At 41.9% G+C, this 22544-nt stretch overlaps 1 protein-coding gene across 1 annotated transcript in view; it reads left to right on the top strand.

The window, feature by feature from the left end:
- LOC117410435 (transforming growth factor beta-2 proprotein-like) overlaps positions 1–9445 on the top strand; it is a 50676-nt gene extending 41231 nt beyond the window's left edge. The window contains exons 3-7 of the mRNA XM_034016981.3: positions 2476–2608; positions 3134–3244; positions 4041–4206; positions 5315–5468; positions 6951–9445. Coding sequence (XP_033872872.3) covers positions 2476–2608; positions 3134–3244; positions 4041–4206; positions 5315–5468; positions 6951–7109 — 723 coding nt within the window. The 3' untranslated portion in view covers positions 7110–9445. The remainder of the gene's footprint in view (positions 1–2475; positions 2609–3133; positions 3245–4040; positions 4207–5314; positions 5469–6950) is intronic.
- Positions 9446–22544: the final 13099 nt, after the last annotated feature.

The raw sequence follows: 22544 nt of genomic DNA on the forward strand, positions 1-22544 counted from the left end.
TCAATTTTCTGTTCTTTACTGGGAGGAATGGTTTGTTTGAATAATACAATTACTAGAAAGAATATATACTTTTAGACTGCATAAAATAGGCTAATTTTATTATAGTCTTATTTATTATAGAAAGTAAACTATAAGATTACTTTTTAAATACCATGAATCAGCCTCCAATAAAACTGGTACGTGTACCCCCAGGGGTACGCGGGACAAATTGTGTAATGGCATTTTTTTTTTATTTAGTAGTCACAAATTAGTTTTTTTGTTGTTTTCTCCACAATTTAATAGTGTCCAATTATTTTTGTTTAGCTCAGCTCACCGCTACCACCCCCGTGCTGATTCGGGAGCGACGAAGATGAGCACACGCTGTCCTCCGAAGCGTGTGCCGTCAGCCGACTGCTTTTTTTCACACTGCAAACTCACCATGCAGCCACCCAGAGCTACAGCGTCGGAGGACAATGCAGCTCTGGGCAGCTTACAGGCAAGCCCGCCAGACTACAGGGGTCGCTGGTGCGAGGTGAGCCGAGAACACCCTGGCCGACCTAACCCTCTCTCCCCCGGGTAGCGCTTGGCCAATCGTGCGCCGCCCCCTGGGAGCTCCTGTCCTCGGTCGGCAAAGGAATAGCCTGGACTCGAACCGACGACATCCAGGCTATAGGACGCCCCCTGTAATGGCAATTTTAAAGGTGACATCAAGCAACACCTCACTGAACTGGGAAGGCAATTGCGTGAGTACTTTCCCTCAATGGGAAACGCAAATAGCTGGGTCTGCTATCCTTTCACAAACTTTCCTGCAATAGCTATGCCACAACCTCCTGGACATCTCTACTGACGGCAGACTCGAGAGCGGGTTTCAACAAAAGCAGTTGGCTGAGTTTTGGGTCCAAAGACGTGCAGAGTTCCCTGAATTGTCAGACAGAGCTGTCAAGGTTCTGATGCCGTTTGCTGTAACTTACCTGTGCGAAAGATTGATTTTCACCACTCACAGCTAAGTCAAAATATCGTAAGCAGGTTTGTGTAGAAAACGACTTGCGACTCAAACTACTGAATCACCATTCATTCCAAACATTGTGCGCCTATGCACAAACAACCTCATCCGTCACACTGTGAGTAGTATCACTATATTAAGCTGTGCTATACTCATTTAAGTTGGGCAAAGCATACATTAAAACTAAAAGTGGAAATTATATGTATTATATTATTATAGCAATTTATATTCTATGTATTATATTGTTTATGTGTATTATGAAAGCATATATAAACCTGTATGCTATAGGTACGCAGGCAGTTGATAGGTCTAGAAGGGGGTACGCGACAATCAAAAGTTTGGGAACCGTTGCAATAAGACATTAGAGCTGTTTTTTTTTTTAAATCTGAACATTTTGCTGTGTGCAGCTGTAAAAAAAAATATTTCAAGCTTCCGTTTTCAATATTTTTCACACATTGAATCCGCTTTGCCTTGTTTACTTAATTATACCACATAATGCCATACATCTGTCCCCCTCATGGCTTATTAAACCACACATGTTTAACATGTTATCCTAATTAGCACAATCTGTACCAAATACCACATTTAGCATACAATTCAGTAGATTTTTTTAAGATCAGTTCACCGTTACCACCCCTGCGCTGACTCTGGAGCGGCAAAGACGAACACACGCTGTCCTGCAAAGCGTGTGCCATCAGCCGACCGCTTTTTTTCACTCTGCAGGCCCGCCATGCAGCCAACCCAGAGATGGAATTATTTTCCTGTAACTCACTGAAGCCCATCTATTATATATATCTTATTATTTCAGCAGTTTAATTTACACTTAAGTTTAATATTGTTTAATCTAAACTGAAATGCGAGGTGCTTTCCTAAGTGTTTGGTTGCTGTGCTTTGGAGGTGACTTCCTGTTAAAATGAGAAACAAAAATTCTATTTGTCTTTTTTCTTTTTTTTTTTTTTTTACTTATGAGTAAGTGCTTTAAGTAAATGTTCTGGAATATTAATAGTCACATAGTAAACTGACACATAGGACCCTATTTTGAAGCAAGTTCAAAGACAAAGGGACATTTTGAGAGGAGTAAAACAATGGTAAAAAGAAAACATAACAAAGAACAGGTAAATGATTGTTCTGAGTAGTTCCTTGCTAGTTTATGATTTATTCTGTAATGTTCATTGGCCCCTGTTGTATGCCACTACTGTTGACAATGTAGAACCATAATACAGAACCATTGTTTGACCATGGTGACAATAGCAGGTCTATAGTAAGCACTTCACTAGGTATCCTAGGCAAGGTGTGTATGAGATTGAGTTACATGTGAGGAGGAAGGTCTTGTATTTGAAACCCCATTGTCAACCACATGATTACTGCTTATATTAATAAAGTCGATCAGTGCATTGATTTTAAAAGCAAAATATTTTCAAACACTTTGCCCTTTGGCTACTAACAGCAGGATTGTAAACCACTGTTAAACACCCCCTCTTTTTCCATTGCAGATCGTTGGCCACAAAGAGCTAACATCACCGACCCAGCGCTATATTGACAGTAAGGTAGTGAGAACAAGAGCGGAAGGGGAATGGCTGTCTTTTGATGTTACAGAAGCTGTGAGTGAATGGCTTCTTCACAGAGGTGAGAACTAATGCAAACAACCGGAATTGAGTTTGTTGTAGAAATGACATTTTCCCTAAATGTTAGGCTTTTGTAATGGGAAAAATGACAGAGCAGATACAGATAAACACTTTCGGCCCCTATCCACACACATATATTCTTCATAATGATAACCCTGAAAGCGGAGCTCTATGCTGGGTATTTACAGTACTTCTCAAGGTCAACAGCTGCCATAGCAGCCAAGTAAAGGTTCTTTCCTCTATCAATCAGGGGTAGATTCCACGCTCCAAACTAATATATATAATAAATATCAAACCCTTACAACGTTTAAAGACATTGAAAAAGACTTCAAGTAGAAATGTTTGTCACTGAATTTGTTTATTTTAGTATTTCTCAACTCTTACCTGTAAATAAACTACCTGATGCTTTGATGATCTGGTTAACCTATTTAACAATGGGGCTGTACAACTGGAACAATATAAACCCTAGTTAGTGCTTTATTTAGTGCTTTATTGCCCACGAATATAACCATTTGTATTTTTTCAGATAGAAACAATGGATTCAAGATAAGTTTGCACTGCCCATGTTGTACATTTGTACCTTCAAACAATTACATCATACCAAATAAGAGCGAAGAACTAGAGGCAAGATTTGCAGGTAATTATCTCAATAATATTCATTATTTGGGTTTTAAAGTCACAGTCTTGCATACCGTTTTGTTGGAAGGCTTCAATAACAGGGGATATAAATACTGTAGCTTTGCTATAAATATCCCTTCATCACTTCTTGTTTAATTTGTAGTAAAAAAAAAAGTTTCCAGTAAATACAACAATTAAAGCAACATCATGAATTTGAATATTGAATGATGAATAAAGGCTAAACCTCATCAGTGCATCTTACTTTTATAAACATATTGTGGTGTACTATAGTACAAAACAGCATTGTAAAGTCTAGTAAAGCTTAGTGCAAGTATTGTACAGTACAAACTGTAAAGTAACATTATTAATATTATGTTTAATATGTTTTGAATTGAGGCTTGAATCAATAACATAATAACATTTACAGTAGGCCAAACATTTTGGTTGCAAATAAATGACTTTTTCAGCATGGATTTTTAAATATTCAGAATCCACCTAGGGAGTTTCTGCAGATGGGATTTAGGGATTGACTAGTTTAGGGGCCAGAAGGACTTGTAGTTTAGGAAATGTAGAGGCATCTCTGGCAGATGAACATTTTTCAGAGCAAATATGAATGTTTCATATACTCTAAGTTGCTGGCACAGATGTTAAAGTATGTTTCATTCACTGTCATGTTGCACTCATTGTCTAATTTTCTGCTACTGTAGAACCTTTAGTATATTAAGGCTATAGAATTATATGATTGATGATGACCCTACTAAATGTTATCAAGTATTAGAATGCTAACTCCTATTTTAATATCATCTCACTTTAAGGAATTGACGATAACTATAACAGTGGTGATTTAAAAGTATTCAAGAAGAGGAAATTCAATGGGAAAACTCCTCATCTCTTACTGATGCTGCTGCCATCCTATAGACTTGAGTCTCAACAAAGTGGCCGAAGGAAGAAACGTGCCTTAGATGCTGCATATTGTTCTAGGTATGGGTGAGGAATGTTCTCATTAACATTAATCAACTTGTTTAAAAATATATCAATATTTCAAGTAGTGTATGTGTATATTGGGTTTGGGTGACATTCTTAGGTATCAATTATCCGTTTTAACCATCATTATTTGCAACTTTCTCCCTTGCTGGTGGTTCTCTGACTTTTTAAAATACCACTGCTGTCTACCAAAAGAGAGGGGAGACTAAATTAATTAAAGAAATGTTGCATTTACCAATTTAATTACAGCAAAATAACACTCACCAGTGTCTATTGCATAGCAAGTATAGGGAAAATGGAGCAACAAAGCATCTGGCTAGCAGTCAGTGCTTATCCCTTTTAGGGGGTGTTCCCGAATATGAATTCGTATTAGGATAAGCACGAGTAATGGTCTTCTTCCTAATATTAGTAATGGCCGAATAGTGTCTTTCATTTTTACGACTATTAGGCAGTATTCGTTGCAAACAAAGTGTTTGAAATCAATGAGAATTGGTCTCTAATTTCAACCACGCCCCCCTCTGCGGTCTGTGACACTGGCAGCCAATCGGTGTGGGGAAGAAGGGTACAGAGTCAGTGCTTCAGTTAATTCAATTCGAGAGGTCTGTATAGGCCGTTTTCTGCATGACAACATAAACAAAAGGCACTGCGCATGCGTTAGTGTTGTGAGTCCACAGAAACTTCTGGTTGACTGTAAACCAGCATGAAGTTTTAAAATGACAAGCATCTATTTCTTAAATTTACCGACAGCAGAAAGAAATCGCTACCTTGAAAAATTAGCGATTAATACAACCACACTACCTGATCCATTTGACAACGATGTCAGGCCAAGATTATTTTCTAATAATTTTAAAAGGCTTCCAGAGATAACATACCCAGACGTCTGTCATTACTTGGTCTTACAACTACGTTTTTAGTGGGAAAGTACACAAAATATAACACTCGCTCGAACACTGCGCTCGAACACATTATCCTCTCTGAATAAAATAATGCTTCTAGACTCTGACGGTTATCTCTCTGCTAATTACAGGACCCACTTTATCAAAAAAGCTAAGGGGTTTTTACAACCTCATTTGAAACACTATTTCTACTCTTTTTTTATAAACAGGAATGTACAGGACAACTGCTGCTTACGGCCATTACATATTGACTTTAAGAGGGATCTTGGCTGGAAATGGATTCACGAACCCAAGGGATATAATGCCAATTTCTGTGCAGGGGCCTGTCCATATTTATGGAGTGCAGATACTCAACATAGCAAGGTCAGTTAACCATATGTCAATAGAAGGGTTTGACAATGAACAGTAGAGTGGGGGAAACGGAATCCCACAATAGTGAGGGAGTGCTGCTTGTCCTTGTTTTGAGTTATAGATGCGTTTTACGGTTGAATCGGCATGGTTTTAGTGATAAACAATGATAACGTGAGGTGTAAATGGTGGACATTTATACCTACTATTGTTTTTGAATTGTATACGATACCCCCTGTGTCTTAAATTAGTACCTCTCTGTAACAAATGCATACACTTCACCAAAGATAAAGGCTTTAGCTTTTAGTTCAGAAAACTTGTGGATGTAGGAAGCAATACTGTCATCACACATATCCAAAAAGGAATATGGCAACTATAAGACCATAGAATTCCTAATCATTCTCCGCAGGAAATGAACTGTATTTCTTGCATTTGGGGTAAAATGGAACAGTTGACAATTAACTGTAGTTATACATTTGAAAATAGTTTGTTAGGGAAAAAAACAAAAACATTAGATTGTTAGAAACACCTTTTAAGAAACGCTTATCTCCACAACGTGTTGCTCAATAAAGGATGTTGTTTAAAATGAGGATGGGGCAGTAACCCTTTTTGCAAAGTCTTTTATGTATAGTATATATTCTGTGGTGCAAATTAGACTTCAGTTGAATGGAGCAGTTGAAACTTATTTTTAAGAAGATAAACAGACATGAAGCTCAGAGAACAGAAGGTGAATTTCAGAACATGTTTGCAAGATGGTGGATTTAACCAAAAAATACTGTGCCATTTTTATGACTTATTTCCCTGATTTATGACATATTCAATCTTCAAGGCATGGTGTACATGGTCAAATACTTCATTTAAAACACATACTGTGCCATAGAACCAGGAAATAACACAGATGCCATTTATTATTATTATTATTATTATTATTATTATTATTATCATTAGTAGTAGTCGTAGTCGTAGTAGTCGTAGTATTATTAGTATTATTATTCAAATCCTTTTTAGTAATTACTTTCATTCATATTTGCTTATTAGACATTATGCTTATAAAGTGCACATAGTTGTGTTTATATCTTATGTTACGTATACCTCCTTACAATTCAAATTGAACTCACAATGTGTATAATTCACAGTTTGTAATTACTACTTCTGTGTGATACAAGTCAAAGGGTATGTATGTGCCGTTTACCTTGGTAACACTAATTCCAAAGTAGTTGCTAAGTAATGCTAAAACAATTACCTAATAATTACATTAATTACTTTGTGGTAATGACATAATGTACTAATATATTTCCATGCGACTGAAAACATTACCACACAGTTCCTTGGTAAAATAGCAACATTCAAAAATGCATTTTGCATGCATTTGCCAGCACCCACAGTATGTCAACAAGCAGATTAAATATCCAGCACATACTGAATTATGTAACAGTGATGATATCTTATTATTTCAGATGAGTTTTAATTTCTGTTTTTGGTTTGTTTGTTTTTCAGGTGCTCAGTCTGTATAACACAATAAATCCTGAAGCCTCTGCCTCTCCATGCTGTGTATCTCAAGATTTAGAACCTCTTACTATCCTGTATTATATCGGAAAAACTCCCAAAATCGAACAGTTGTCAAATATGATCGTCAAGTCTTGCAAGTGCAGTTAAAACTTTTGAAAGTCCTGGGTACATCAGTGTTAAAAGAGAAGTTTTACAACACACGGTACTAGTCTGTTTGGAAGAATCTTTACAACCAACAGGAGCAAAGCATTTCGAAGGCATTAATTCCTATGCTTCACCTACTATGTTAGTGAGATAGAGGAGAAACAGAACCTTGTAAACACTGGAAGAATTTGTAAGTGTTAATATGTGAAATAATCGAAGAATCCCATGTTCCTGAAAATCGCTGTGTAGGTATCACACCTAATCTAATCTCTCTCTGTATTGTTATGCAATTGGCATCCTAGGAACTCCTTACAGTACAAGCCATTTGTATTTGTTATTTGTATGTAAAACATTCACTTTTTAGGGTCTTCAACTTTAGGTAGTGATGTGTGAATGTGTTACTAAAATGCTTGGCTATTAGACCCTTAAGCCAGTTTCCAAGCTGTCATTTTAAAATGCAATGAAACATGTAATATACTTAACGACATTTGTTTAGAAGTCCAACTTCTCTTATAGTACATTATGGTTGATGATAAGATAATAATGAAAATAAGGCAAATTGTTTGGTCTAGAAAACAGTCCGCTATACCAGGAATTTAGATTTTTTATTATAATAAATGTGTAGAATTTGAACTTATATTTGTGGACTCCAGTAATCCCCCACGTTATTTGTAACACAATGGAGCTGAGCTTCAAACTTCAAAAGTGCTTAATGTTTTTGTCCCCTTTGTATGACTGTCATTGTGTAAATCAAAATCTGTTACTAATGCAACTAACCCTATCACGCACCACGTAGATGGTCTGTAAGATATCTGGAAAGATATTACATCCAAAACTGCTTAGACGGTAGATGCTGGACTCTGTGTCGATTCCTCTTGAAGGGCTTGTTTCTGGAGGTCAGGAGACTGAATGGCCTGTTCAGGCACAGGGACACAGTATCATGCTCTTTGAACCAGCCATTCACACATGCAGCTAAGTGGACTGGATCATTATTATGATGAAAAACTGCAGCATGACAGAAAAAAGTAGGTCCTATTCATGCTCTTTGAACCAGCCATTCACACATGCAGCTAAGTGGACTGGATCATTATTATGATGAAAAACTGCAGCATGACAGAAAAAAGTAGGTCCTATTCACAAAAGGCTAAGGAGTGTTTTAAAACAGAAATAAACTCCAAACCCTGTTTAGTAGTTGAGAGAGGCTTGGATTGCACAAAGGAGGGTCTAAAACCTTTAGCAGTTTTAAAAGCAGCAATGTAACTTGTCAGTGGATGTGATATAGTATTTTAGAAGTACAGTCTATTAAAACAAGTATATTCTGCTGTGGTTTTTAATGAAACAGCTATTTACAAATGAGGAAAGTCCACACAATGAATATGTGCCGATTTGAATATAGATGTTGATACAAAGATCCAATTGAGAAATATTTTAAGAAGGCAGTAAAGGTTGTTATAAATATCCATAACTAATTGCTGTGAAACAAAGAAAAAGCCAATGTACTACCTTTGTACTAAGTAATGTGCATAAACCTGGCCCCATAATATTGAAGGCTGGTTGACATTCAGTGTGGACAAAGCCTGTCAGTATATGAAATTCAAACTGTCTGAGGTATAATTTAGGCTGTATGTGTTAAACAAATAACTCCAAGAGAATAAGCAGGCCCAGAGGAACTGTTTCTATAAATCCCTTAAGAAAACTCCTTTTTGTATTTCGCATACTTTTCAACATGTCAAACAGGATTTTTTGTTTTACTTCTTGTCTATGGGGGTGCTGGAATGCAACACCTTTGTGTTTATAAGCATAAAGGTTTAGAAACCTGACAAATGGCACTAAAAGGAGATTTTGTTTGATCTTATCTCTTGTTTAGATTGAGATGGATGCCACACTTGTAGAACTATACTTGATTGCGCTGGACGCAGCCAAATGTTGTACACTTTGATTACTTTCTCTTTGTATAGTGCTTCTCTTTGTTTGTGTTTGAGTGCCTTCCTTTTTCCTCATTAGGATAATGTTCTTTGTTTCACAGAATTGCACTGATAGTATTGTAATGCTTTTTTCCCCCGTAAGTTTTTTAAAAAATATTTTGTTTTGATTTTTTTAATATGCATTTCTTATTTCCCCTTAGTAAACAATGGACATTGAGAAATACAGCACTTAGAAGGGAGGGTTGGGGGTAACATTATTTCCTTCTATCAACAATAAAGTCATATGGGCAGCATGGAATTGAACCGTTAAATGAAAACAGCATTGTTATGTTTTGTTGACCCATTGCAATGTATTTTAACACATGGTATGTTTGTTGTGGTGCTCTAATAGTAAATAAATTATTTAAATTACAATGACTGCATCAATCATCTTATTTGAATATATATATATATATATATATATATATATATATATATATATATATATATATATATATATATATATATATATGTATTTTTTTATATCATTATCAGTACCAGACTTATTTAAGTGCAATGCAAGACAGCACCATGGTTAATTTCTAACAGGCAATAGTACAAGGGCAGCTACAATGGTAAGAGCCATTGGGTAGAATGGCACCACCATGGTAACATTTTAAAATGTTAACAATGTGTCTTAATCGTATCAACCAATATACATTGAAGATTCATTGTAGTACCATGGCACCATATAAGTACAAGTGTGTAACATATGTTCAAAATCAAGTGTTACCTTTGCTGATAATGCTGTGGTCTGCTAAGGGTTCTGCTAGGGTTATACTACAGTACACCATCGCTATAACCCTTCATTATAACAAACCTGGCCCCTGGACCCCAAATAAAAAAAAAAATGTAAAAAAGATAATATAAGCACACACTGCCAACATCCCGGTCTGTACGCACGGGATGCCACCTCCGCAGTGAAGTCAACTCTTATGTCTTAAACGTGCGCTGTGTAACTATGCCTCCAAAAACGAAAATAATTTTATGTTGCAACAAAGCTGGAAACTATAGTGATCGTTTGAAAAAAGGAGTAACGCAGGCATGTCTCTGTCGTGAATATAGGTTGTTTTTTGGCTTGTTCAGCAGCCATGCGGCAAAGCAAAACTGATTAAAGAAAATAAAACAACAACAACAAAACTTGAGGACCTGAAACTTTTCATGTCAAACTTTTCATGTTGGGTTGATTTGGAATAAAAGATCAGTCTGGGATTCTTACATGTTACATTAAGACTTGGTGCACTTTGAAACGATTCATGTCAGATTAATTTTGAATAAAAGTTCAGCTTCAATTCGGGATTTTTTTTTTTTTTGCACTGGGATTTTAATTCTTCAACGAATAGGATTAAGCAAAGGCAGAATACTGCATACATGAGACGAACAGGTACAGTACATGTAATTCTGCTGTTATTCACAATCACATCTCATTAACTTACTCCAACAGTTTATCATTCATTTTGATTGTCCTTTCGCTATAATGAACCCCTCACTATAGTGAACAAAAGGCTTGGACCGCAACTAGTTAATTATAGCGAGGGTGTACTGTATTATAGTAGTACACCAATGGCATCCTATTTCAGAATAATCCTGTCTTGAACATGGTAAAAACAAAAATGCAAATATTAAAATAAAAAAAAAGAATAAATAAATCACTGTTCTCTCAAGGTTTGTGTCCTGGATTTAGCTTAGTGCATACATTTTGGATTTAATTTAATTCAATTATTGGTTGATTGTGATTACACAGTGTACCTTTTCAACATACATACACATCAATACACTGATCTTTTACCTTTTACAAAGAAATTCACTGCATACACTATGCAGGGTTGATATACATCAATTAAAACAGACAGCAGTGCTAGAAAACTCTTGCAATATAAACAATTTGAAAATAATACATAAAACAGGAAGTGAATAGAAAAAAGGCATCAGTTTTGTTTACAAAGTCCATGGGTCATATTTTATTTGTAGTCTATAGGCCACAGTCACAAAATATTTGCCACTGTGCTTAATTAACACCAGTTGACGTTATAAATATTCAAATAAATAACTCAGCTGGCTCATTTATGAGCCTGTGGCCGAGCTGTTGCTGTGATGACGTCACGGACCAGGAAGGAACGACACATAAACAGTGACTGGGCGGGTGAAGCTGAACGCTACGGCGCTCAGTTATTTTATTAAATAAACAAAACAAACGATTTGAACAAAACAAAACAGAAACAAAAGGGCACGTTGGCCAAACAAATAAACAAATAAACTGACAACAAATAAGTCTCGTGCTGGTGTACCAACCAACACGCTTAGCAATTGTTATCTTATTTTTACCTCCCGTCTCTGCTCGTTCTCGTTCTCTACTCCGAACCCTCTACCCTTTGCGCAGATAGCTGCAGGCTTTTTATATTCTGGCCAAGGGGTTAACTAGCTATTAACTAATTATTACCCCTCGGCCATAGTCTGCACGAGTTTAGTAAGGATGCGTGACTGTCAGCTAGTTAAATAAATCACTAGCTGATCAGCCACGCATCCTCACAAGGTTTTTAAACACAAAAACAATAACAAGTAACAAAATCGGCTTTTGCCGTAATAAACATAAATCATAATAAAAAAATAATAAACAAAGGGGCGGGACACTCCGCCACACATGCCCCCCCCCTGGTGCGCAGCACACATGGCCTTTTCGGCCACCTCCCCCCTTAGTCCCCAAAGTCCCAGCTAGCAGTCCCGGCCCAGGAACAGGGGCAGCAACGGGCCAAAGGTGGCGGCCACGGTGGGATGTCATCCTCCCACCCAAACAGCTGTAGCGTCCTGGTGGACTGCGCACAGGCCGGCTCCTCCGGCCAAGGAAATTGGTCTCCAGACCTCCCCCCCCCTTCTTCATGGCAGGCAGCTCCCCTCCGTCGGGCTCCGACCACAATTTCTCCTGCCGCGAAAGTGCGGCTGGGGGAGCTGGTCTCCTGACCCCCCCCTCCCCCTTCTTCGTGGCCGGCAGCTCCCCTTCATGTGGCTCCAGCCACAGTATTTCCTGCCGCATGGCAGGACTGGTAGCGACCCCAGGCGAAACAGGACCCTCGGGAGGTGACGGCAGCAGCTGCGGACCCTCAGGAGGCGACTGCAGCAGCAGCAGCGGACCCTTGGGAGGCGACGGCAGCAGCAGTGGACCCTTGGGAGGCGACGGCAGCAGCAGTGGACCCTCGGAGGTGACGGCAGCAGCAGCAGCGGACCCTCGGGAGGTGACGGCAGCAGCAGCAGCGGACTCTCGGGAGGCGACTGCAGCAGCAGCGGACCCTCGGGAAGTGACGGCAGCAGCAGCGGACCCACCGGAGGCGAACTAGGCCATGGAGGCGGCAGCGGGAGCTCCATTTCTCCCTCGTACCCTGTAACTGGTGGCTCCTCCGGCGATGCGGAGTAGCAGGCAGCCCCAGGCGATGCGGAGCAGCAGGCAGCCCCAGGCGATGCGGAGTATCAGGCAGCCCCAGGCGATGCGGAGCAGCAGGCAGCCCCAGGCGATGCGGAGCAGCAGGCAGCCCCAGGCGATGCGGAGCAGCAGGCAGCCCCAGGCGATGCGGAGCAGCAGGCAGCCCCAGGCGATGCAGAGCATCAGGCAGCCCCAGGCGATGCGGAGCAGCAGGCAGCCCCAGGCGATGCGGAGCAGCAGGCAGCCCCAGGCGATGCAGAGCAGCAGGCAGCCCCAGGCGATGCAGAGCATCAGGCAGCCCCAGGCGATGCAGAGCATCAGGCAGCCCCAGGCGATGCGGAGCAGCAGGCAGCCCCAGGCGATGCAGAGCATCAGGCAGCCCCAGGCGATGCGGAGCAGCAGGCAGCCCCAGGCGATGCGGAGCAGCAGGCAGCCCCAGGCGATGCAGAGCAGCAGGCAGCCCCAGGCGATGCAGAGCAGCAGGCAGCCCCAGGCGATGCGGAGCAGCAGGCAGCCCCAGGCGATGCGGAGCAGTAGGCAGCCCCAGGCGATGCGGAGCAGCAGGCAGCCCCAGGCGATGCGGAGCAGCAGGCAGCCCCAGGCGATGCGGAGTATCAGGCAGGCCCAGGCGATGCGGAGTATCAGGCAGCCCCAGGCGATGCGGAGCAGTAGGCAGCCCCAGGCGATGCGGAGCAGCAGGCAGCCCCAGGCGATGCGGAGCAGCAGGCAGCCCCAGGCGATGCAGAGCATCAGGCAGCCCCAGGCGATGCAGAGCATCAGGCAGCTTCAGGCGATGCGGAGCAGCAGGCAGCCCCAGGCGATGCAGAGCATCAGGCAGCCCCAGGCGATGCAGAGCATCAGGCAGCCCCAGGCGATGCAGAGCATCAGGCAGCCCCAGGCGATGCGGAGCAGCAGGCAGCCCCAGGCGATGCAGAGCATCAGGCAGCCCCAGGCGATGCGGAGCAGCAGGCAGCCCCAGGCGATGCGGAGCAGCAGGCAGCCCCAGGCGATGCAGAGCAGCAGGCAGCCCCAGGCGATGCGGAGCAGCAGGCAGCCCCAGGCGACGCAGAGCAGCAGGCAGCCCCAGGCGATGCGGAGCATCAGGCAGCCCCAGGTGATGCGGAGCAGCAGGCAGCCCCGGGCGATGCTTGGCAGGCATCCCCGGGCTGTGCGAGGCAGGCATCAGCCAGCAGGTATTCACCCTCTGTCGGTGGAGGTGGAGACGGAACCAGCAGGTATTCACCCTCTGCTGGTGGAGGTGGGAGCGATAAGCTGTCCTCCCATGGCGCTTGAGACAGAACCAGCAGGTATTCACCCTCTGCTGGTGGAGGTGGGTGCGGTAAGCTGTCCTCCCAGGGCGCTTGAGACGGAACCAGCAGGCATTCACCCTCTGCTGATGGAGCTGGGAGCGGCAAGTTGTTCTCCCACAGCGGTTGAGACGGAACCAGCAGGCATTCACCCTCTGCTGGTGGAGGTGGGAGCGGTAAGCTGTCCTCCCACTGTGCTTGAGATGGAACCAGCAGGCATTCACCCTCTGCTGGTGGAGGTGGGAGCGGTAAGCTGTCCTCCCACGGCGCTTGAGATGGAACCAGTAGGCATTCACCCTCTGCTGGTGGAGGTGGCGGAGGCAGAGGCAGCTCCTGCTGCTCTGTTCCTGGCGGTGGAGGTGGCGGAGGCAGAGACAGCTCCCGCTGCTCTGCTCCTGGTGGTGGAAGCAGTGGAGGTGGCGGAGACAGAGGCAGCCCCCGCTGCTCTGCTCCTGCAAGCAGTGGAGGTGGCGGAAGCGGTGGAGGTGGGGACAGCATGTAGTCTCCTCCCGTTGCCGGGAACCGGTGCTTCTCCTTCTCCTCTTCCTGGAGAATGGGGCAGTTGACGACGAAGTGGCCCCACTCCCCACAGGCAGTGCACCAGTTCACGGCCTCAAGTGCGCTGAGCTATGCTTCCCAGCTGCCCTCCTCCTCCACTCCAGGGCGGGGGCAGTTGATGACAGAGTGGCCCCCCTTCCCGCAGGAAGGGCACCAACTTGAGGCCTCGACCAGGCGAAGGTAGCCATCCCAGCGTCCACTCCTGAGCTTACCTCTCTTGGACTATTGACGCTCGGGCACCACCTTCATGGCTGCTGGATGCACGGGCTTCCCCCTTCTGGGCGCTGGATGCACGGGCTCCCCCCTTCTGGGCGCTGGATGCACAGGCTCCCCCCCTCTGGGCGCTGGAGCCTGCTTCCTCACCTTCTTGGCACCGCCCCTCCTTCCCTTCTTCGGGACCAGCAGTTCCACCTCCTGCCATGGAGGGGGTTTTTGCCAATGGCAAAGCACCACTCCTCCCCTTTGAGGCAGGTTTCCTGATCCCCCTGTGGCGATGGTATGGCCTTCAGGTGGATTCACTCCTCCGCGGTCTCCACCTCACCTCGATCGAAGGCCTGCACAAAGAGGGGGTCTTCATATGGGCACACATCAGGGAGGTGCCCATACTCCAGGCAGGTGAGGCACCATGTAGCCCCTCGTTCCTTCAACTCCCTCTGATGCCCATGCCACCTCTCCATGTATTTCTCCACTTTATCCATTTTATTCTTTCTTTCTTTATTTTTTTTCCCCCAAACAAAAAAACACTATTTGAAAAAAATGAACAAAAAAAAACGCACTTTTCTGTCCTGGTCCGGCTCCTGGAGGCGTTGTTTGTCCCACGCAGGACACCATATGTGGCCGAGCTTTTGCTGTGAGGACTGACACTGACCAGGAAGGAACGATACATAAACAGTGAATGGGCGGGTGAAGCTGAATGCTACGGCGCTCAGTTATTTTATTAAATAAACAAAACAAATGATTTGAACAAAACAAAACAGAAACAAAAGGGAATGTTGGCCAAACAAATAAACAAATAATCTGACAACAAATAAGTCTCGTGCTGGTGTACCAACAAACACGCTTAGCAATTGTTATCTAATTTTTACCTCCCGTCTCTGCTCTCGTTCTCGTTCTCTACTCCGAACCCTCTACCCTTTGCGCAGATAGCTGCAGGCTTTTTATATTCTGGCCGAGGGGTTAACTAGCTATTAACTAATTATTACCCCTCGGCCATAGTCTGCACGAGTTTAGTAAGGATGTGTGACTGTCAGCTAGTTAAATAAATCACTAGCTGATCAGCCACGCATCCTCACAAGGTTTTTAAACACAAAAACAATAACAAGTAACAAAATCGGCTTTTGCCGTAATAAACATAAATCATAATAAAAAAATAATAAACAAAGGGGCGGGACACTCCGCCACAGAGCCCCTACATGCATCTAGTTTCTTGCTAGTTCTGATACATTGGTATTTAGTTTTTTTGTTTCACTTTAAATAAAGTATAAGTTAATGGCCAAAAAACTTGCAACCCTATTGGTCAAAATATCTGGTAACCTGCCGTAAATGGCATCACTGCCAAATAAAGGTGTGAATTGAGCTAGTTACAGAAGGTCACGCATCCAAGGAAAAAGTCGAACATAGACAGTTGACATTTTTAAGAAGGTAAAGAAAAGATAGAAAAATAAAAAGAATGAAAGATTTGGTGATATCTTAAGTGGGAAATATTTTCTTGTATAGTGATGCTGTAATGTTAATTCCCAATCTGTTATTAGTTAATGTTACTGTGATTGTTATTTGAAATACTGGTTATGTTGAAAAAAGTGGTTATACTGGTCTTGCCATGCTTAATCATACTTCTCTGTGAATTACTATGTTTTTACTATTCTTTACTGCACAGTAATGTGTGTTATACCATTTTTACATGGTATACGACAGTAATCTTTATAAGTAATATTATAGATTGTAAATTGAAACGTTGGCAGGCTCAATGTGCATTTGTAACGAAGTGAGCTGTTTTTACAACCAGGTTCTGCTGGAATGCCATAATTACCTGTAAATGGATTTCTTCCGGTTCAGATGAACACCACACATAAAGCTCCAATCTCGTTACCATCCCCAGGAGAAAGAACCCTAGCTTCCTTGAAGCGGAAGCTTTTGTGCAGTATTGCATCCAGGTACCCCCTACAGGTGATATAGGTGAGAGAGAAGAGTATCGTTGTTTTTTTTTTTGTAACATTGGGTTCCATCAAAATGTCTGTCAGTCTCCTTGTCACGCCCTTATTCTCTGTCTTGATTTTTTGTTTGGTCTTGGCATTTCTTTATGCTGTGTACACAGAGCCCAAAAAATACAGCAGATTTTAAGCCCCTCTACATCTCTGCATTGCTTCTCCACCGTTGGAGCTGCTCTCCTTCCTCTGCCATTTTTGCATAGCAATTCACATCAGCAATTCACCCTGGGCAGGACCTTTATCTCTCCCTCTCGCTCATCCCATTATGTGGGGCTTCCGTGCCAGCCCACCTCCTTGGCAAAGCATGCTATACCTCCCAGCAGAAGTCCCTTGCATACAAGCTTACTCCCACCTGTGCATAGACACCTCCTCAATAGGGATTGTCAGCTAACTTTTCAACCAGCGGGTTCCTTCAGCAGCGAATCTACTCCCTCATCTCCATGGACCAGACCTCTTCTCACTTCTCCCAATATACCTGTGGCCTGTGATGTTTTTTCCACTCCCCACGACCTCTCCCTCCATATTGATGCCTCCTCTATAAGCCTTGGCGGACACTTTTGCATCGAATTGTACTCCAGTCCCCTGCCCACAACCCCCCCCCCCCCGAATTTAAATTCTTCTGCCACAGCTAAAAAGCTAGTGCTCTCCCCGAGCTCTCCTCTTTGTGGGCACAGCGTTTCCGTGGGCCCCTTCCTGGTGGTGGAAATCCATCCTGTTCTGTGATAACCAAGCCTTGGTGCTGTTTTATCTGATCCATCTGCTTTTACTGATTCTTTCTCTGACATGCACCTCCAAATCATTATGACATCAATCATCTAATTCTACCAAGCAATACCACAGTTTCTCCAGTCACTGATCGTTATGCTTGAAAATAGTATCACTCGCCGGAACCTGTCCCCCCACCTCCCCACAACAGCTGCACCAACCACTCCAACCAAGCCCATCACTTCTGCTCTTCCCATTGCACCCGCCCTTCCACCAAGCTGCCAATCTTCAACCTGCTACTACTTCCACATCTGCCTCCTCCTCTGGTGGCACTCTCTCTCTCCACTGCTATGGCGTAACATTATTGAAGGCTCCTGGTTCAGGATCTGGTCCCTTCAGCTCATTTGTTCCCCTGCCTATTCCTCAGTTCAGCGATCTGTTATTCAATTAAATTAATCTCTGCACAATCTACTGGCTTCAACTGAAAAACTACACGGCCGTTGCCCTTCTCCTTCCACATTCTCCTCCATGTCTGGCTGGTCCACCTTCACGACCTTCCTCAAGCAAAATTGGCTCTTCCCCACAACCAGGATTTCATTGTCTTTCCTTGTTCATGCAAAAGTCAATCTTCTCTTCTTGGGAACTCTCAAAACTTACCGAGCTGGCATTCAATACCATTATCGTCTATTCTGTATTTCTATATATAAGTTCAGAGCTCATCTGTCCTCCCACATACACAATGAAAGAAGCCCCAGACACTGTTATTACCAATGTCTGGGAAATTATTCACACAAATAAAAGCAGTGTGGTCCCAAACATCATGGGAGGCAGAGCCCCAGGTTAACTGCTAGACCTCAAGACTGGGCCAGAACAGCACAACACATCATGACTCACTTTGGGAACTTGGAAAAGTCACTTATGCTTTGTAAAGATTTTTTCTTTTCTTTTTCTTTTTTTTTACCTCTAATTCAACATAATACTGGCTCTGCATCATGTTTATGGAAAGTCTTAGAGCTGGTCTGCATTTGCCATTTCGGAGGGTTTTTTTTTTTGTAAAATACCATGTATCGTAAAACCTTGTGTAGCTCTGCAACTGTACAAGATATTTCATTTCTGATTTGAAATCTGTAGAAAATTGTGCAGCTCTAGATTTTCTTTCTATATAACTTGGAAAGTGGTCAAAATTGGCAGTTTGTAAGAATAGTATTTAATATTATACATTTTTCAATATTTGTTTGGGAGGCGTGGCTTATATGAAAAAAATATAATACATTCTACAACAAAATACATTATATCATTGGAAACAGCCACTTAATGCATTTCTGTGGGTATATTGGGTTTTAATTTCTGATTTAAGGTTGCCAAACAACAAGCGCTAAAACACAAAGTGGGCATATTCATGGCCATATATGGACATTCTGCTTAGGCAGCAAAGGGTTAAACATGGTGCTTAAAGAACTTATGAACCCCCCCTTTGAGCCCTTGCATTCAGCTGAGCTGAAATATTTATCTTTGAAAGCTGGTGGGTGAGATGCAAGCATTTTCGATTGCAAATGCCTGCTTAATTTTTGCAGAAGCCAGGACAAAGGTTACGCTTCATACCAATCCTGCTTTTTCGCCGAAAACCATCTCGGCATTCCACATTAACCAGACTGTGGAATTGGAGGTGTAAGGACAAATTCTAGAGGTTCACCTAGCCCCAAACAATTCAATCCGTAGGCGCGTTGAGTTAGATCAAGTCTATTTATTTGAAGGTTAACACACAGATGTTACAGAGCGCTCCGGAGACCCACTCAACCGGCACTTTATCAGTACTCGGAAAAGTGCGATCTACCTGAATTCCCTTTTACATCAGCATATAGCATTCTCTATTCTAAACATTGCACCAATAATATTCTAACACACAGCAGTTAATTCAGTCTTGTACCAATCACCTTGCAGCCCACGTCTGTAACTCTTATCTTCTCTTTTCAACCCTATATCAAGAAAAACAACCATATATGGTCATACCACCAAATGGTGTCTACTGAAGCAGTTAAAACTGGTCCCGCTATCCTACATTCCATTCCCCACCCATCCTTACACCACTTCACCCCAACCATTATCTATATGAGGCGCTCAAAACTTAGCCAACTGCATGAAGTTATAGTTCGCATACAACTTAATATATTTATTCTTTCAGAGGCTTTGCACCTGCCCCCTTTCCAGTCTGACAGAGAGCGGCAGCTCCATACGCTTTGCCCAGTGTGGGCATTAGTGTATTATGTGGACAGAACACAGAGTTGGAGGCAGTCTGAACAATTTTTTGTCTGTTATGGAGCCAAGTCCTATGATAAACCCTTGTCTAAGCAGAGGCTATCCAAATGGATCACAGACACAGTCAAGAATGCATATGAGCGAGCCAACTTGCCCCCTTCAGAAAAGCTCACTGCCCGTTCCATCAGGGGCATGGCAACTTCGTGGGCTTTATTCCAGGGCGCATCTGTCAAGGACATTTGCGATGCAGCGGTGTAGGCCACTCCCCATACTTTTACACGGTTCTATCGATTGAATGTCGTAGATCCGCAAAACCCTGACTTTGGAAGGAGAGTGTTAAGGGCGGCTTCAGGGTTGGCCTTTATAACATAAACATAGAGGTGAGTTCTCCCTCAATTTTATAACCTTAGCTACTTGTATTGGGGTTCCTAATGGTAACGTGCAAGGTAGTTTTGCTTAGCCTTGTGGCATTCCAGTTGGTCTGCAAAATAGCCTTGCGACTGCTTTGGTGTTTCTACCCATAAGGTTTTAGTTACATTTTGTACTCGATAGGGAACATTAGGTTATTATTAACCCTGGTTCCCTGAAATATAAATGTAACCATTAATCTTCAAGGTCGCTGCGTCCATGATTTCAGCAGTCCTGGAAGAAAAATTATTTTGAGATCTGGGTGTACAGTCTATTTATGCCCTCGGGGCGGGCACCACTGTGTCACAGGCTCTGATGAGCAGTCTTTGTTATATCTATTCAGGTTACACAGTCTTTAGGTATAAATACCCATGAGGTAATGGTTACATTTCTATTTCAGGGAACCAGGGTTATGATAATAACCTAACGTTATCCACTGTATATTTTTTGTATTACATGAGAATCGCATACTGACTCAATAGCTTTCCGGTTTATAATTAAACAACCTAGCTTTTGTTTCATACTTGAATACCAGCAGTGGAATACATGTGCATGTTAAACCACAGAGTCTACCATGCACCTGACTGAACTCAGCTTCCTGCCAAATGAATAGCCAGAGACTGGCATGTGGAGTGTAATTTACCTTGTGTATATCATGATGCAGTGTCAACATTTTAAAATAATTAATGTTTCCTTTCTATTTGGAAAAACAGACGGTATAGGAAAAAATTAAGAGTTGTTTTCCCCACTGCATTGCACTGAAAGACCATTTTTGTAGATCTAAAGCAATTTTACTGACAAATTAAGAGTTTTTTTCTTAGTTTGCTTAGATTTGAAGAATGTTTGATAAAACTTAAACTTAACTGGCAGTTGGTGTGTGTTTAGCATCCTCCTGTATGTTATAGCTATGAGGTTTTCTGAATACTCTGTACTCCAACACAGAAGCACATGTGAGCAAATATCTTTTCCTTATGTATCTAATTTATGTTTCTAGTTATCATCCTTCTAAATACAATATCGAATAATGAACTGAAAGGGTTGTAATGTTACTTGTTATAATAACAAAACCAGACAAGACTGACCAAACACATAGTTTTGGTTACAATAGTCCAGAGGAACAAGTTCTCCAATACAGTAACAGTCTTTAATAGAGACTGGCTCCGTTTGTGGCACTAAAATAAGTCTTCTCACTCCTATTTCAATTTGTAGTCTAATTCCCAAATATACGTGTCCTTTGTGCTTTTGCTTGACTGAATGACATTATTAAACGGTCTATTTTACTTTCAGAAGTTAAGTCAGAGTGGTGGGACGAGAACCCTGATGAATGTGATTCCTGTAGTGAAACATCATTTTCCTATCACTACCCAACACAGAGATCAAAGAAAGCCTTTTATTATATTAGGAACCTCAAACAAAAGGGCAAATATGTCTCCACTGTATCACAACACAGTTGGGGAGAAATATTATCCAGTTTTCGAATTCCATCTAACCACTATACAAATAAACAATACTACTGTATTACACAACAAATCTTCTTACGATTAGGCCACACAAAACCATCTGGTTACAACCCCATCTATGAGCCAAGGAGGATAAAGTCTGCATATAAACATTGCCATATGTGGGAAGGAAATGCTCACTTCAGGCAGAGGCATTGATGATTTAAATCTGAAGCAGGCCACACAATATCTCCAACCAGTTACTTGGATACCAAGTTTTTTCCCATGACGCTGAGCAATTTGGACTTAGGTGTGTCAAGACAGTCAATTACTAAGATGGCTACATGATAATGTGTAAGTTGCCTGGTGTGGGTCTAATGCACTTTGGGTTAGGAATGGGTAGGCATGAAAAACTAGAGCTGAGCATGCAAAAAGACCTACAGTATATCAATGGCTTAATTTTTGTTTATTTTTGTTTATTTTAATATATATATATATATATATATATATATATATATATATATATATATATATATATATATATATATATATATTTTATTATTTGGCAAAATCGGTTATTAAAAAAAACACCACTCAGACACATCAATTTTCAGTTTTCTATAACATTGAATGCACGTTTCACTAATACATGTACAAAGGTTAACTTACTGTGTTGAAGTGAGGATGTCCACATTTAGGATTCAGGCAATGTAGAACTCTGGATGCATTTTGAATTGTTAGAAGTAACAGATTTTGTTTTACACCCCGTTACCGCCTGTGTATCTAATACACTGTTGTGGTTCGGATGTGGATGCAGACAGATTAAAATCTTACCGTACATTACTGCAGCTCACACTTTGTACACATTGTTTTCCAACTGCTCAACTCACTTCCTGATTTATCAATAAAACTTATTGAATACAAGACCCTTAAATAACTTTATACAAACAATTAGAAGGCAAAAACTAATATACTACTGCAAAGCAAGCTTAATGCTAAAAGGTGAGTTTAACCAATTGACTTATTAGCTTTTTAACAATATTTTTTCATTCATTATAATTATGATTTTATTAATTGTAATTCACGAGGCAGGAGCCAGGCCTGCGTAAACAGACTACTAGAATAAAGACAAAGTGCTTGTGACTTAGGAATAGAATAGGGGTCTCCTCTTGACTACTC

Source organism: Acipenser ruthenus, chromosome 6 (genome assembly GCF_902713425.1).
Source record: "Acipenser ruthenus chromosome 6, fAciRut3.2 maternal haplotype, whole genome shotgun sequence".
Lineage (NCBI taxonomy): Eukaryota > Metazoa > Chordata > Actinopteri > Acipenseriformes > Acipenseridae > Acipenser > Acipenser ruthenus.